Source organism: Oncorhynchus gorbuscha, unplaced genomic scaffold (genome assembly GCF_021184085.1).
Source record: "Oncorhynchus gorbuscha isolate QuinsamMale2020 ecotype Even-year unplaced genomic scaffold, OgorEven_v1.0 Un_scaffold_1247, whole genome shotgun sequence".
Classification (NCBI taxonomy): Eukaryota; Metazoa; Chordata; class Actinopteri; order Salmoniformes; family Salmonidae; genus Oncorhynchus; species Oncorhynchus gorbuscha.
Window position 1 is genome coordinate 12,012 of NW_025746079.1, and position 17,989 is coordinate 30,000.

At 48.9% G+C, this 17,989-nt stretch overlaps 1 protein-coding gene across 1 annotated transcript in view; it reads right to left on the reverse strand.

Annotated features, from left to right (window-relative positions):
- The window catches only part of LOC124021900 (receptor-type tyrosine-protein phosphatase R-like), a 125,053-nt gene that overhangs the window by 1,206 nt on the left and 105,858 nt on the right, over positions 1-17,989 (reverse strand). Inside the window, 4 exon segments of the mRNA XM_046337033.1 lie at positions 5,414-5,685; positions 6,357-6,467; positions 12,793-12,930; positions 14,648-14,727. Of these exon segments, the coding sequence (XP_046192989.1) occupies positions 5,414-5,685; positions 6,357-6,467; positions 12,793-12,930; positions 14,648-14,727 (601 nt within the window).

The window sequence follows — 17,989 nt, forward strand, 5'->3', positions numbered from 1 at the left end:
ACACAGAGACAAGGCAGCCATGAGAATCCCGGCTAAAATAACAACACGGACCAGTAACAGTGGGAGCATGTTAGTAACATGCTATGAAATGCAAGGAGTGGAAAATCATTTCAATAAAACTAAACCTTCCATCAGTTGTGGCCGTGCTACTGTCTGAAATATAGTGAATCCATCTCATACTGTGACTGAAGAACATCTTCTTATTTTAGTGCTGCTGAACATTCGAACATTAATTACCAATGTTCTGCCTCATAATACATGAACCATTTAGGATCGTCTCCAGCTCATTTAATCCCGTGGTAATTAGTCACGACAAAAGGTCATTTAAACTCGTACTCAGTCATCTAAACGGTACAGTGGCAGTTTGCTTCAGTACATTCTGTTCAATGATTAACTAAAGCTCAACCGAGACAACATTATGAAGTCCTTGATACCCTGTTGAGCTGCAGGCTACTGCTTCATCCTAATGGACGAGTGCTTTATCCTGGAACAGACAGGATGTGGGAGATATTTCAGCTTAAACCCTGTTCAGGCTCAGGGGATGAGTGTGTGTGTGTGTGTGTGTGTGTGTGTGTGTGTGTGTGTGTGTGTGTGTGTGTGTGTGTGTGTGTGTGTGTGTGTGTGTGTGTGTGTGTGTGTGTGTGTGTGTGTGTGTGTGTGTGTGTGTGTGTGTGTGTGTGTGTGTGTGTGTGTGTGTGTGTGTGTGTGAGATAGGAACATATTATCACGTTCTGTCCCTCTCTTGAAACAAAGTTTCTCATGTACAAGTTTCTTAGCATGATTTATGTCACACCCACCTACATCCCCCCTAACATCCATCCTGACTGTCTGTCTGACTGTCCTCACCCACCTACACCCCTCCTAACATCCATCCTGACTGTCTGTCTGACTGTCCTCACCCACCTACATCCCTCGTAACATCCATCCTGACTGTCTGTCAGACTGTCCTCACCCAGCCACATCCATCCTGACGGTCTGTCTGTGTCCTCACCCAGCCACATCCATCCTGACTGTCTGTCTGACTGTCGTCACCCACCTACACCCCCCCCTAACATCCATCCTGACTGTCTGTCTGACTGTCCTCACCCAGCCACATCAATCCTGACTGTCTGTCTGACTGTCCTAACCCAGCCACATCCATCCTGACTGCCAGTCTGACTGTCCTCACCCAGCCACATCCATCCTGACTGTCTGTCTGACTGTCCTCACCCAGCCACATCCATCCTGACTGTCTGTCTGACTGTCCTCACCCAGCCACATCCATCCTGACTGTCTGTCTGACTGTCCTCACCCACCTACATCCCTCCAAACATCCATCCTGACTGTCTGTCTGACTGTCCCCACTCAGCCACATCCATCCTGACTGTCTGTCTGACTGTCCTAACCCAGCCACATCCATCCTGACTGTCTGTCTGACTGTCCTAACCCAGCCACATCCATCCTGACTGTCTGTCTGACTGTCGTCACCCACCTACATCCCCCCTAACATCAAATCAAATCAAATCAAATCAAATTTTATTTGTCACATACACATGGTTAGCAGATGTTAATGCGAGTGTAGCGAAATGCTTGTGCTTCTAGTTCCGACAATGCAGTGATAACCAACAAGTAATCTAACTAACAATTCAAAAAAAACTACTGTCTTATACACAGTGTAAGGGGATAAGGAACATGTACATAAGGATATATGAATGAGTGATGGTACAGAGCAGCATACAGTAGATGGTATCCTGACAGTCCATATGAGATGAGTGTGTAGACAAAGTAAACAAAGTGGCATAGTTAAAGTGGCTAGTGATACATGACTAAGGATGCAGTCGATGTTGTAGAGTACAGTATATACATATGCATATGAGATGAATAATGTAGGGTAAGTAACATTATATAAGGTAGCATTGTTTAAAGTGGCTAGTGATATATTTACATCATTTCCATCAATTCCACTGTCTGTCTGACTGTGTGTTGGCAGCAGCCACTCAATGTTGTCTGAGCCATTTAACATCCATCCTTGACTAGTCTGTTTTTCTCCTCGGTCCCAGCTTTGATGTGACCTCAACCCAGCCACATCCATCCTGACTGGTCTGTCTGACTGTCCCCCGTAACAGTCCACATCCATCTGACTGTCTGAGGGCTGACAGTTGCCTCACCCAGGCCTAACATCCATCCGATGACTGTCTGTCTGACTGTCAAGCCAAATTTTTCAGACGCTGCTGCGTCCTTCTTCACGATCCTGTCAGTGTGAGTGGACCATCCAGTCCTGACTGTCTGTGTATGCAGGAACTTAAAAACTAGCTACCCTCTCCACTACTGTTCCATCTGTGATAGGGGGTGTCTGTCTGTGTCCTGACCAGCCATCATCTCCTTAGTTTTGTCTGACGTTGACCCACCTACACCCCCAACATCCATCCTGACTGTCTGTCTGACTGTCCTACCACTGTTGTGTCCCGCATCCATCCTGACTGTCTGTCTGACTGTCCTCACCCGTGGGTGAACTACAGGAGAGGGCTCAGAATCCACCTGACTGTCTGTTGACTGTCCTCACCTCACCACCTGGGGCGGTCCGTCTGGAAGTCCACCCAGCCACATCCATCTCGACTGTCTGTCTGACTGTCGATCAGCATTCTCACACCCCACATCCATCCTGACTGTCTGTCTGACTGTCCTCACCCACCTACATCCTCCAAACATCCATCCTGACTGTCTGTCTGACTGTCCTCACCCAGCCACCCGCCGTAACATCCATCCTGACTGTCTGTCTGACTGTCCTCACCCAGCCACATCCATCTTGACTGTCTGTGTCCTCACCCAGCCACATCCATCCTGACTGTCTGTCTGACTGTCCTCACCCAGCCACATCCATCCTGACTGTCTGTCTGACTGTCCTCACCCAGCCACATCCATCCTGACTGTCTGTCTGACTGTCCTCACCCAGCCACATCCATCCTGACTGTCTGTCTGACTGTCCTCACCCAGCCACATCCATCCTGACTGTCTGCCTGACTGTCCTCACCCAGCCACATCCATCCCGACTGTCTGTCTGACTGTCCTCACCCAGCCACATCCATCCTGACTGTCTGCCTGACTGTCCTAACCCAGCCACATCCATCCCGACTGTCTGCCTGACTGTCCTAACCCAGCCACATCCATCCCGACTGTCTGCCTGACTGTCCTAACCCAGCCACATCCATCCCGACTGTCTGTCTGACTGTCCTCACCCAGCCACATCCATCCTGACTGTCTGCCTGACTGTCCTCACCCAGCCACATCCATCCCGACTGTCTGTCTGACTGTCCTCACCCAGCCACATCCATCCTGACTGTCTGCCTGACTGTCCTTACCCAGCCACATCCTTCCTGCCTGCCTGTAATCACTGATGGTCATTAGAGCAACACAAACACAGTAGCATACAAGCAGGAACATGGCTTTATCTTCACCAGGTAACTCACCTGACTGCTGTAAATAGACAGCTGTCTGGACCTATTCCACATACTGTCTGTACACCAGGTGTAGGTAACTCACCTGTCTGCTGTAAACAGACAGCTGTCTGGACCTATTCCACATACTGTCTAATACACCAGGTGTAGGTAACTCACCTGTCTGCTGTAAACAGACAGCTGTCTGGACCTATTCCACATACTGTCTAATACACCAGGTGTAGGTAACTCACCTGTCTGCTGTAAACAGACAGCTGTCTGGACCTATTCCACATACTGTCTAATATACCAGGTGTAGGTAACTCACCTGTCTGCTGTAAACATATTGTACTACATTGGACCTATTCCACATACTGTCTAATACACCAGGTGTAGGTAACTCACCTGTCTGCTGTACACGACAGCTGTCTGGACCTATTCCACATACTGTCTAATACACTAGGTGTAGGTAACTCACCTGTCTGCTGTAAACATATTCTACTCCATTGACCTATTCCACATACTGTCTAATACACCAGGTGTAGGTAACTCACCTGTCTGCTGTAAACAGACAGCTGTCTGGACCTATTCCACATACTGTCTAATACACCAGGTGTAGGTAACTCACCTGTCTGCTGTAAACAGACAGCTGTCTGGACCTATTCCACATACTGTCTAATACACCAGGTGTAGGTAACTCACCTGTCTGCTGTAAACATATTCTACTCCATTGGACCTATTCCACATACTGTCTAATACTCCAGGTGTAGGTAACTCACCTGTCTGCTGTAAACATATTCTACTCCATTGGACCTATTCCACATACTGTCTAATACACCAGGTGTAGGTAACTCACCTGTCTGCTGTAAACAGACAGCTGTCTGGACCTATTCCACATACTGTCTAATACACCAGGTGTAGGTAACTCACCTGTCTGCTGTTAACATATTGTACTACATTGGACCTATTCCACATACTGTCTAATATACCAGGTGTAGGTAACTCACCTGTCTGCTGTAAACAGACAGCTGTCTGGACCTATTCCACATACTGTCTAATACACCAGGTGTAGGTAACTCACCTGTCTGCTGTTAACATATTGTACTCCATTGGACCTATTCCACATACTGTCTAATACACCAGGTGTAGGTAACTCACCTGTCTGCTGTTAACATATTGTACTACATTGGACCTATTCCACATACTGTCTAATACACCAGGTGTAGGTAACTCACCTGTCTGCTGTTAACATATTGTACTACATTGGACCTATTCCACATACTGTCTAATACACCAGGTGTAGGTAACTCACCTGTCTGCTGTAAACAGACAGCTGTCTGGACCTATTCCACATACTGTCTAATACACCAGGTGTAGGTAACTCACCTGTCTGCTGTTAACATATTGTACTCCATTGACCTATTCCACATACTGTCTAATACACCAGGTGTAGGTAACTCACCTGTCTGCTGTTAACATATTGTACTCCATTGACCTATTCCACATACTGTCTAATACACCAGGTGTAGGTAACTCACCTGTCTGCTGTTAACATATTGTACTACATTGGACCTATTCCACATACTGTCTAATACACCAGGTGTAGGTAACTCACCTGTCTGCTGTTAACATATTGTACTCCATTGGACCTATTCCACATACTGTCTAATACACCAGGTGTAGGTAACTCACCTGTCTGCTGTTAACATATTGTACTCCATTGGACCTATTCCACATACTGTCTAATACACCAGGTGTAGGTAACTCACCTGTCTGCTGTTAACATATTGTACTCCATTGGACCTATTCCACATACTGTCTAATACACCAGGTGTAGGTAACTCACCTGTCTGCTGTTAACATATTGTACTACATTGGACCTATTCCACATACTGTCTAATACACCAGGTGTAGGTAACTCACCTGTCTGCTGTTAATATATTGTACTCCATTGGACCTATTCCACATACTGTCTAATACACCAGGTGTAGGTAACTCACCTGTCCGCTCTGAGCTGACACACAATCCCCAGCACATCTACCACTCCCTCCAGCTCCAACTGACGACAGCCTATCGTCGTGGCGATGAAGCAGCCCGTTCGGCCAATCCCTGCGCTGCAGTGTACGATGACGGGTCCCTGCGATGGGGAGCCCGCCCTGTCCTCCTCCACGTCTCTCATCAGCTGGAGCAGGGGCTGGGCGCTGTCTGGGGTCTTATGGTCCGGCCACGATGTGTACCAGTAGTGCTTCACCACACGACTCTGGGCCCCTTGCTGTGAAAGAGACAAAGACACACACAGAGTTTGAGTAAGATCAAGATTGTGGTTTCAGTCTAGTTTAAAGTAACTGTCCAGTGTTTACAGATTTCTATGAAATATGACCTGTAATCAATGACAATGTGAATGAAATAGTTTTCCTTCTAAATTTTTTAAATAAATTATGTTATAAAGCAGCTTTTCTGTTTTGGAATACTGTGGGCGTACCCCAACAACAGAATGGTGTGGTCGTACCCCAACAACAGAATGGTGTGGTCGTACCCCAACAACAGAATGGTGTGGTCGTACCCCAACAACAGAATGGTGTGGGTGTATACCGGTCATAAAAAATATTCATGCAAGTAGATCGCTGATTGGTCAGTTCATCCACCTCAGGAGGATGACATCATGCTCTGAGAAAATAGGAAGCATTTTGGAAACGGTCTGTTTGAAATGTGGGTTTCAGGTGTTTTTTTTTTAAGTGTTTTATTTTCTCTAAAGTATGCTTTGGTCACAAATACAAGTAGGGCCTATAGGATGAGTCAACATTATTTGGGTATGAGTCAACAAAACATGAACTTTTAAAAGTGTAGATTTCCAATGGAGAGTTAATGAAGTGTATAGTAAATAGATAGAAACCCACAGCGACCCAGTTCGGTCAATGGGTTCCATCCCTAAGTGAAAAGTACCTTCAGGTTGAGGGTCCGACAGGTGTAGTTGTCACACTCTGTCACGTTGTTAATGAGCACCTCCACCTTGCCATAGATACCACGCCTCTCTGGCCAGTACAGAACACATTTCTGGAACAGACAACATCATTAATCATTACACATGTTATCGTATCACCAATCACTATTGATCCATTAAACCCTGTCAATAACACATGATAAACAGGATTATGTCATGTAATCCTGTCAAATTTACATGTGTAGAATCACGTATATATTTGTTTATACCTATCTATGGGTTCCTGTGTGTGTGTGTGTGTGTGTGTGTGTGTGTGTGTGTGTGTGTGTGTGTGTGTGTGTGTGTGTGTGTGTGTGTGTGTGTGTGTGTGTGTGTGTGTGTGTGTGTGTGTGTGTGTGTGTGTGTGTGTGTGTGTGTGTGTGTGTGTGTGTGTGTGTGTGTTGTTAGGTTGAATATTTTCCGGTATTAAAAAAAAAAATCATCCTGAGAATAAATCACTCTTCTCCCAGTCATTCTAAAGCATAGAAACCATATAAATATACTTAAAAATTTAATTTGATTAGAGCTTTGATCAGCATGACAAATCAAGCCTGATGCTACCTGAGACTGATGCTACCTGAGACTGATGCTACCTGAGACTGATGCTACCTGAGACTGATGCTACCTGAGACTGATGCTACCTGAGACTGATGCTACCTGAGACTGATGCTACCTGAGACTGATGCTACCTGAGACTGATGCTACCTGAGACTGATGCTACCTGAGACTGATGCTACCTGAGACTGATGCTACCTGAGACTGATGCTACCTGAGACTGATGCTACCTGAGACTGATGCTACCTGAGACTGATGCTACCTGAGACTGATGCTACCTGAGACTGAATGATGCTACCTGCTGACTGCTGATGCTGTCTGAAACAGCTCTGTCTCAGCTGTCTGGGAACAGTTGGAACAGCTCTGTCTCAGCTGTCTGGGAACAGCTCTGTCTCAGCTGTCTGGGAACAGCTCTGTCTCAGCTGTCTGGAAACAGCTCTGTCTCAGCTGTCTGGGAACAGCTCTGTCTCAGCTGTCTGGAAACAGCTCTGTCTCAGCTGTCTGGAAACAGCTCTGTCTCAGCTGTCTGGGAACAGCTCTGTCTCAGCTGTCTGGAAACAGCTCTGTCTCAGCTGTCTGGAGCTCTGTCTCAGCTGTCTGGAAACAGCTCTGTCTCAGCTGTCTGGGAACAGCTCTGTCTCAGCTGTCTGGAAACAGCTCTGTCTCAGCTGTCTGGGAACAGCTCTGTCTCAGCTGTCTGGGAAAGTTTAGCAGCTCTGTCTCAGCTGTCTGGGAACAACTCTGTCTCAGCTGTCTGGAAACAGCTCTGTCTCAGCTGTCTGGGAACAGTTTAGCTGTCTGGAAACAGCTCTGTCTCAGCTGTCTGGGAACAACTCTGTCTCAGCTGTCTGGAAACAGCTCTGTCTCAGCTGTCTGGGAACAGTTTAGCTGTCTGGAAACAGCTCTGTCTCAGCTGTCTGGAAACAGCTCTGTCTCAGCTGTCTGGGAACAGCTCTGTCTCAGCTGTCTGGGAACAGCTCTGTCTCAGCTGTCTGGAAACAGCTCTGTCTCAGCTGTCTGGGAACAGTTTAGCTGTCTGGAAACAGCTCTGTCTCAGCTGTCTGGGAACAGCTCTGTCTCAGCTGTCTGGGAACAGCTCTGTCTCAGCTGTCTGGGAACAGCTCTGTCTCAGCTGTCTGGGAACAGCTCTGTCTCAGCTGTCTGGGAACAGCTCTGTCTCAGCTGTCTGGGAACAGCTCTGTCTCAGCTGTCTGGAAACAGCTCTGTCTCAGCTGTCTGGAAACAGCTCTGTCTCAGCTGTCTGGGAACAGCTGTCTGGAAACAGCTCTCTCAGCTGTCTGGGAACAGCTCTGTCTCAGCTGTCTGGAAACAGCTCTGTCTCAGCTGTCTGGGAACAGCTCTGTCTCAGCTGTCTGGAAACAGCTCTGTCTCAGCTGTCTGGGAACAGTTTAGCTGTCTGGAAACAGCTCTGTCTCAGCTGTCTGGAAACAGCTCTGTCTCAGCTGTCTGGGAACAGCTCTGTCTCAGCTGTCTGGAAACAGCTCTGGAAACAGCTCTGTCTCAGCTGTCTGGGAACAGCTCTGTCTCTCAGCTGTCTGGGAACAGCTCTGTCTCAGCTGTCTGGAAACAGCTCTGTCTCAGTGTCTGGGAACAGCTCTGTCTCAGCTGTCTGGGAACAGCTCTGTCTCAGCTGTCTGGGAACAGCTCTGTCTCAGCTGTCTGGAAACAGCTCTGTCTCAGCTGTCTGGAAACAGCTCTGTCTCAGCTGTCTGGGAACAGTTTAGCTGTCTGGAAACAGCTCTGTCTCAGCTGTCTGGGAACAGCTCTGTCTCAGCTGTCTGGAAACAGCTCTGTCTCAGCTGTCTGGGAACAGCTTGTCTCAGCTGTCTGGAAACAGCTCTGTCTCAGCTGTCTGGAAACAGCTCTGTCTCAGCTGTCTGGAAACAGCTCTGTCTCAGCTGTCTGGAAAAGCTTGTCTCAGCTGTCTGGAAACAGCTCTGTCTCAGCTGTCTGGGAACAGCTCTGTCTCAGCTGTCTGGGAACAGTTTAGCTGTCTGGAAACAGCTCTGTCTCAGCTGTCTGGGAACAGCTCTGTCTCAGCTGTCTGGAAACAGCTCTGTCTCAGCTGTCTGGGAACAGCTCTGTCTCAGCTGTCTGGAAACAGCTCTGTCTCAGCTGTCTGGAAACAGCTCTGTCTCAGCTGTCTGGAAACAGCTCTGTCTCAGCTGTCTGGAAACAGCTCTGTCTCAGCAGCTCTGTCTCAGCTGTCTGGAAACAGCTCTGTCTCAGCTGTCTGGGAACAGTTTAGCTGTCTGGAACAGCTCTGTCTCAGCTGTCTGGAAACAGCTCTGTCTCAGCTGTCTGGGAACAGTTTAGCTGTCTGGAAACAGCTCTGTCTCAGCTGTCTGGGAACAGCTCTGTCTCAGCTGTCTGGCTGTCTGGAAACAGCTCTGTCTCAAACAGCTCTGTCTCAGCTGTCTGGAAACAGCTCTGTCTCAGCTGTCTGGGAACAGTTTCTCAGCTGTCTGGAAACAGCTCTGTCTCAGCTGTCTGGGAACAGCTCTGTCTCAGCTGTCTGGAAACAGCTCTGTCTCAGCTGTCTGGGAACAGTTTAGCTGTCTGGAAACAGCTCTGTCTCAGCTGTCTGGAAACAGCTCTGTCTCAGCTGTCTGGGAACAGTTTAGCTGTCTGGAAACAGCTCTGTCTCAGCTGTCTGGGAACAGCTCTGTCTCAGCTGTCTGGAAACAGCTCTGTCTCAGCTGTCTGGGAACAGCTCTGTCTCAGCTGTCTGGAACAGCTCTTCTCAGCAGCTCTGTCTCAGCTGTCTGGGAACAGCTCTGTCTCAGCTGTCTGGAAACAGCTCTGTCTCAGCTGTCTGGAAACAGCTCTGTCTCAGCTGTCTGGGAACAGTTTAGCTGTCTGGAAACAGCTCTGTCTCAGCTGTCTGGAAACAGCTCTGTCTCAGGGAACAGCTCTGTCTCAGCTGTCTGGGAACAGTTTAGCTGTCTGGAAACAGCTCTGTCTCAGCTGTCTGGGAACAACTCTGTCTCAGCTGTCTGGAAACAGCTCTGTCTCAGCTGTCTGGAAACAGCTCTGTCTCAGCTGTCTGGAAACAGCTCTGTCTCAGCTGTCTGGGAACAGCTCTGTCTCAGCTGTCTGGAAACTGTCTGGAAACAGCTCTGTCTCAGCTGTCTGGAAACAGCTCTGTCTCAGCTGTCTGGGAACAGCTCTGTCTCAGCTGTCTGGAACAGCTCTGTCTCAGCTGTCTGGGAACAGCTCTGTCTCAGTCTCAGTCTGTCTGGGAACAGCTCTGTCTCAGCTGTCTGGAAACAGCTCTGTCTCAGCTGTCTGGAAACAGCTCTGTCTCAGCTGTCTGGAAACAGCTCTGTCTCAGCTGTCTGGGAACAGCTCTGTCTCAGCTGTCTGGGAACAGCTCTGTCTCAGCTGTCTGGGAAAAGTTTAGCTGTCTGGAACAGCTCTGTGTCTCAGCTGTCTGGGAACAGTTTAGCTGTCTGGAAACAGCTCTGTCTCAGCTGTCTGGAAACAGCTCTGTCTCAGCTGTCTGGGAACAGTTTAGCTGTCTGGAAACAGCTCTGTCTCAGCTGTCTGGGAACAGCTCTGTCTCAGCTGTCTGGAAACAGCTCTGTCTCAGCTGTCTGGAAACAGCTCTGTCTCAGCTGTCTGGGAACAGCTCTGTCTCAGCTGTCTGGAAACAGCTCTGTCTCTCAGCTGTCTGGAAACAGCTCTGTCTCAGCTGTCTGGGAACAGTTTAGCTGTCTGGAAACAGCTCTGTCTCAGCTGTCTGGGAACAGCTCTGTCTCAGCTGTCTGGAAACAGCTCTGTCTCAGCTGTCTGGGAACAGTTTCTCAGCTGTCTGGAAACAGCTCTGTCTCAGCTGTCTGGGAACAGCTCTGTCTCAGCTGTCTGGAAACAGCTCTGTCTCAGCTGTCTGGGAACAGCTCTGTCTCAGCTGTCTGGGAACAGCTCTGTCTCAGCTGTCTGGAAACAGCTCTGTCTCAGCTGTCTGGGAACAGCTCTGTCTGGAAACAGCTCTGTCTCAGCTGTCTGGAAACAGCTCTGTCTCAGCTGTCTGGAAACAGCTCTGTCTCAGCTGTCTGGGAACAGTTTAGCTGTCTGGAAACAGCTCTGTCTCAGCTGTCTGGGAACAGCTCTGTCTCAGCTGTCTGGAAACAGCTCTGTCTCAGCTGTCTGGAAACAGCTCTGTCTCAGCTGTCTGGGAACAGTTTAGCTGTCTGGAAACAGCTCTGTCTCAGCTGTCTGGAAACAGCTCTGTCTCAGCTGTCTGGGAACAGTTTAGCTGTCTGGAAACAGCTCTGTCTCAGCTGTCTGGGAACAGCTCTGTCTCAGCTGTCTGGGAACAGTTTAGCTGTCTGGAAACAGCTCTGTCTCAGCTGTCTGGGAACAGCTCTGTCTCAGCTGTCTGGAAACAGCTCTGTCTCAGCTGTCTGGAAACAGCTCTGTCTCAGCTGTCTGGGAACAGCTCTGTCTCAGCTGTCTGGAAACAGCTCTGTCTCAGCTGTCTGGAAACAGCTCTGTCTCAGCTGTCTGGAAACAGCTCTGTCTCAGCTGTCTGGAAACAGCTCTGTCTCAGCTGTCTGGGAACAGCTCTGTCTCAGCTGTCTGGGAACAGCTCTGTCTCAGCTGTCTGGGAACAGCTCTGTCTCAGCTGTCTGGGAACAGCTCTGTCTCAGCTGTCTGGGAACAGTTTAGCTGTCTGGAAACAGCTCTGTCTCAGCTGTCTGGAAACAGCTCTGTCTCAGCTGTCTGGGAACAGCTCTGTCTCAGCTGTCTGGGAACAGCTCTGTCTCAGCTGTCTGGGAACAGTTTAGCTGTCTGGAAACAGCTCTGTCTCAGCTGTCTGGGAACAGCTCTGTCTCAGCTGTCTGGAAACAGCTCTGTCTCAGCTGTCTGGGAACAGCTCTGTCTCAGCTGTCTGGGAACAGCTCTGTCTCAGCTGTCTGGGAACAGTTTAGCTGTCTGGAAACAGCTCTGTCTCAGCTGTCTGGGAACAGTTTATCTGTCTGGAAACAGCTCTGTCTCAGCTGTCTGGAAACAGCTCTGTCTCAGCTGTCTGGGAACAGTTTAGCTGTCTGGAAACAGCTCTGTCTCAACTGTCTGGGAACAGCTCTGTCTCAGCTGTCTGGAAACAGCTCTGTCTCAGCTGTCTGGGAACAGTTTAGCTGTCTGGAAACAGCTCTGTCTCAGCTGTCTGGGAACAGCTCTGTCTCAGCTGTCTGGGAACAGCTCTGTCTCAGCTGTCTGGGAACAGTTTAGCTGTCTGGAAACAGCTCTGTCTCAGCTGTCTGGAAACAGCTCTGTCTCAGCTGTCTGGGAACAGTTTAGCTGTCTGGAAACAGCTCTGTCTCAGCTGTCTGGGAACAGCTCTGTCTCAGCTGTCTGGAAACAGCTCTGTCTCAGCTGTCTGGGAACAGCTCTGTCTCAGCTGTCTGGGAACAGCTCTGTCTCAGCTGTCTGGGAACAGCTCTGTCTCAGCTGTCTGGGAACAGCTCTGTCTCAGCTGTCTGGAAACAGCTCTGTCTCAGCTGTCTGGAAACAGCTCTGTCTCAGCTGTCTCGAAACAGCTCTGTCTCAGCTGTCTGGAAACAGCTCTGTCTCAGCTGTCTGGAAACAGTTTAGCTGTCTGGAAACAGCTCTGTCTCAGCTGTCTGGGAACAGTTTAGCTGTCTGGAAACAGCTCTGTCTCAGCTGTCTGGGAACAGTTTATCTGTCTGGAAACAGCTCTGTCTCAGCTGTCTGGAAACAGCTCTGTCTCAATTTACAGTGTTATTTTTCCCGGGGAAAGTGAGTGAGTGAGTGAGTGAGTGAGTGAGTGAGTGAGTGAGTGAGTGAGTGCACCCGTACCTCATTCTTTTCCCTGAGCTTGGTGATCATGATGATGACAGGACAGTCTTCCTGCCAGGCCATCTGCCAGAAATCATTCACTGTGTTGATCATGGGACCCTGGGTGGCGATGTAGGCCTTCTCATCGCCTAGGTAACCCTGCAGAGGTTAGAGAGAGGTAGGGAGGGAGGGAGGCAGGGAGGGAGGGAGGCAGGGAGGGAGGCAGGGAGGCAGGGAGGGAGGGAGGGAGGGAGGGAGAGGGAGGCAGGGAGGGAGGGAGGGAGGGAGGGAGGGAGGGGGAGGGAGGGAGGGAGGGAGGGAGGGAGGGAGGAGGCAGGGAGGGAGGGAGGGAGGGAGGGAGGGAGGGAGGGAGGGAGGGAGGGAGGGAGGGAGGGAGGGAGGGAGGGAGGGAGGGAGGGAGGGAGGGAGGGAGGGAGGGAGGGAGGACTATTATCAAACTGGTACACAGGAATTCTTGACTGGACCAAAATAGTTTTTGTAAACCGTCACTAGACTGGGGACTTGTTAAGGCATGATGAATGGACAGGTTGTTTAGACAGCAGAGTCACTAACCCATTCATTTGGTGTTCATATTTCTGTCTTAATGTGTGCTGCTATTTATTATTTTTTATTTATTTTTTATTTAACTAGGAAAGTAAATTAAGAACCAATTTACAATGACGGCCTACCCCGGCCAAACCGGGACGTGCTGGGCCAATTGTGCACCGCCCTATGGGACTCCCAATCAGCAGGTCTGACTATCCTCTATGGTGTTAGCTACTGTCCAGGGAGAGATAAACCACAGCAGGTCTGACTATCCTCTATGGTGTTAGCTACTGTCCAGAGAGAGAGAGAGATAACCACAGCAGGTCTGATTATCCTCTATGGTGTGAAAGAGAAAATGAGAGTGTTATGTCCCATATGGCACCCTATTCCCTATATAGTGTACCAGAATGACCAGAATGTATTGCACTAAATAGGGAATAGGGTGCCATTTTGAAGTCACGCTAGTAGTTGAGCTTCCTGCAGTGACTACAGGGGAAGTGACCCTATTGTATCTGCATCCCAACGGGTCATTAGAGAGTGAGTTCACTAGTTCCTCCGGCCTGGCCTCTCTCTCCTTCTGTTCTCTCCATAGACTTACATGGAAAAAACAGAAACAATGTCCTCGCTCCCTTGAACTCACTGCTACGCTTTTCTTTCCCAAGATGGAGAAACCCGATAAGGAGAATCTGAAGTTGTTTGTTTGTTTAAAAAGGGAACAAGTCTTATATCACACCACCCAGTTCAACAACACTGGGATATGACTGCACCACCCAGTTCAACAACACTGGGATATGACTGCACCACCCAGTTCAACAACACTGGGATATGACTGCACCACCCAGTTCAACAACACTGGGATATGACTGCACCACCCAGTTCAACAACACTGGGATATGACTGCACCACTCAGTTCAACAACACTGGGATATGACTGCACCACCCAGTTCAACAACACTGGGATATGACTGCACCATTGCGTGTGTGTGTGTGTGTGTGTGTGTGTGTGTGTGTGTGTGTGTGTGTGTGTGTGTGTGTGTGTGTGTGTGTGTGTGTGTGTGTGTGTGTGTGTGTGTGTGTGTGTGTGTGTGTGTGTGTGTGTGTGTGTGTATCTGTGTGTGTGTGCATCTATGTATGTGTGTGTGTGTGTGTGTGTGTGTGTGTGTGTGTGTGTGTGTGTGTGTGTGTGTGTGTGTGTGTGTGTGTGTGTGTGTGTGTGTGTGTGTGTGTGTGTGTGTGTGTGTGTGTGTGTGTGTGTGTGTGTGTGTGTGTGTGTGTGTGTGTGTGTGTGTGTGTGCGTGCGTGTGTGTGTGTGTGTGTGTGCAAAACTTACCCTAATGTAGTTTGCGTTGATGTAGCTGCTGAGAGGGTCGAAGGAGCTCTTGGTCCTCAGGATCACTCTGGAATGTGGATCTGCAGGTGACAATAGATATGTTACCAGCTATTATAATCAGATAGATATGTTAGTGACTAAAGGGTTCCAGCTATTAGAATCAGATAGATATGTTAGTGACTAAAGGGTTCCAGCTATTAGAATCAGATAGATATGTTAGTGACTGGAGGTTCCAGCTATTAGAATCAGATAGATATGTTAGTGACTAAAGGGTTCCAGCTATTAGAATCAGATAGCTATGTTAGTGACTGGAGGTTCCAGCTGTTAGAATCAGATAGATATGTTAGTGACTGGAGGGTTCCAGCTATTAGAATCAGATAGATATGTTAGTGACTAAAGGGTTCCAGCTATTAGAATCAGATAGATATGTTAGTGACTGGAGGGTTCCAGCTATTAGAATCAGATAGATATGTTAGTGACTGGAGGTTCCAGCTATTAGAATCAGATAGATATGTTAGTGACTGGAGGGTTCCAGCTATTAGAATCAGATAGATATTTTAGTGACTGGAGGGTTCCAGCTGTTAGAATCAGATAGATATGTTAGTGACTAAAGGGTTCCAGCTATTAGAATCAGATAGATATGTTAGTGACTAAAGGGTTCCAGCTATTAGAATCAGATAGATATGTTAGTGACTAAAGGGTTCCAGCTATTAGAATCAGATAGATATGTTAGTGACTAAAGGTTTCCAGCTATTAGAATCAGATAGATATGTTAGTGACTTCTCTGTCTGGAGTGTTCTGTCTGATGTGTTCTGTCTGGACTTCTCTGTCTGATGTGTTCTGTCTGGAGTGTTCTGTCTGGACTTCTCTGTCTGATGTGTTCTGTCTGGAGTGTTCTGTCTGGACTTCTCTGTCTGATGTGTTCTTTCTGGAGTGTTCTGTCTGGACTTCTCTGTCTGAAGTGTTCTGTCTGATGTGTTCTGTCTGGAGTGTTCTGTCTGGAGTGTTCTGTCTGGAGTGTTCTGTCTGGAGTGTTCTGTCTGATGTGTTCTGTCTGGAGTGTTCTGTCTGGAGTGTTCTGTCTGGAGTGTTCTGTCTGGACTTCTCTGTCTGATGTGTTCTGTCTGGAGTGTTCTGTCTGGACTTCTCTGTCTGATGTGTTCTTTCTGGAGTGTTCTGTCTGGACTTCTCTGTCTGAAGTGTTCTGTCTGATGTGTTCTGTCTGGAGTGTTCTGTCTGGAGTGTTCTGTCTGGAGTGTTCTGTCTGGAGTGTTCTGTCTGGAGTGTTCTGTCTGGAGTGTTCTGTCTGGAGTGTTCTGTCTGGAGTGTTCTGTCTGGAGTGTTCTGTCTGGAGTGTTCTGTCTGGACTTCTCTGTCTGATGTGTTCTGTCTGGAGTGTTCTGTCTGGAGTGTTCTGTCTGGAGTGTTCTGTCTGGATTATTCTGTCTGATGTGTTCTGTCTGGATTATTCTGTCTGGAGTGTTCTGTCTGGAGTGTTCTGTCTGGACTTCTCTGTCTGATGTGTTCTGTCTGGAGTGTTCTGTCTGGACTTCTCTGTCTGAAGTGTTCTGTCCGATGTGTTCTGTCTGGAGTGTTCTGTCTGGAGTGTTCTGTCTGGAGTGTTCTGTCTGGAGTGTTCTGTCTGGAGTGTTCTGTCTGGACTTCTCTGTCTGATGTGTTCTGTCTGGACTGTTCTGTCTGGACTTCTCTGTCTGATGTGTTCTGTCTGGAGTGTTCTGTCTGGACTTCTCTGTCTGATGTGTTCTGTCTGGACTTCTCTGTCTGATGTGTTCTGTCTGGACTGTTCTGTCTGGACTTCTCTGTCTGATGTGTTCTGTCTGAAGTGTTCTGTCTGGACTTCTCTGTCTGAAGTCTTCTGTCTAGACCCCAACCCCAACCTCAACCCCAGAACCCAACCTCAACTCCAGACCCCAACCTCAACCCCAAACCCCAACCCCAGACCCCAACATCAACCCCAGACCTCAACCCCAGACCCCAACCTCAACCCCGGACCTCAACCCCAGACCCCAACCTCAACCCCAGACCCCAGACCTCAACCCCAGACCCCAGACCTCAACCCCAGACCCCAGCCCGCAACCTCAACCCATGACCTCAACCCCTGACCTCAACCCCAGACTACAACCCTAGACCCCAACCTCAATCCCAGACCTCAACCCCTGACCTCAACCCCAGACCCCAGACCCCAACCTCAACCCCTGACCCCAACCTCAACCTCAACCCCAGACCCCAGACCTCAACCCCAGACCTCAACCCCAGACCCCAACCTCAACCCCTGACCCCAACCTCAACCCCAGACCCCAACCTCAACCCCAGTCCCCAACCTCAACCCCTGACCCCAACCTCAACCCCAGACCCCAGACTACAACCCCAGACCTCAACCCCAAACTACAACCCCAGACCCCAGACCTCAAACCCAGACCTCAACCCCAGACCCCAGACCTCAAACCCAGACCCCAGACCTCAAACCCAGACCTCAACCCCAGACCTCAACCTCAACCCCAGACCTCAACCCCAACCCCAGTCCTCAACCCCAGACCTCAACCCCAGACCCCTCTGTGCTCTGCGTGTTGAAGGAAGACTGCTGGTTCAGACAGGAAGCCTGATAACGTTCCAAGGTGTGAACGGGAAGACAGTAACATTCCAACCCAACTGTATTTTTATTACAGAATGATGTCATTCACACACACACACACACACACACACACACACACACACACACACACACACACACACACACACACACACACACACACACACACACACGCACGCACGCACGCACGCACGCACGCACGCACTCACCCACTCACCCACTCACCCACTCACCCACTCACCCACTCACCCACTACTATAACACCCTATTCCCTAGTTAGTGCACTACTATAACATCCTATTTCTTAGTTAGCGCACTACTATAGCACCCTATTCCCTAGTTAGTGCGCTACTATAGCGCCCTATTCCCTAGTTAGTGCAGTACTATAGCACCCTATTCCCTACTTAGTCGCTACTATAGCACCCTATTCCTTAGTTAGTCCACTACTATAGCACCCTATTCCCTAGTTAGTGCGCTACTACAGTGCCCTATTCCCTAGTTAGTGCGCTACTACAGCGCCCTATTCCCTAGTTAGTGCACTACTATAGCACCCTATTCCTTAGTTAGTGCACTACTATAGCACCCTATTCCCTAGTTAGTGCGCTACTACAGCGCCCTATTCCCTAGTTAGTGCATTAGTATAGCACCCTATTCCCTAGTTAGTGTGCTACTACAGCGCCCTATTCCCTAGTTAGTGCACTACTATAGCACCTTATTCCCTAGTTAGTGCA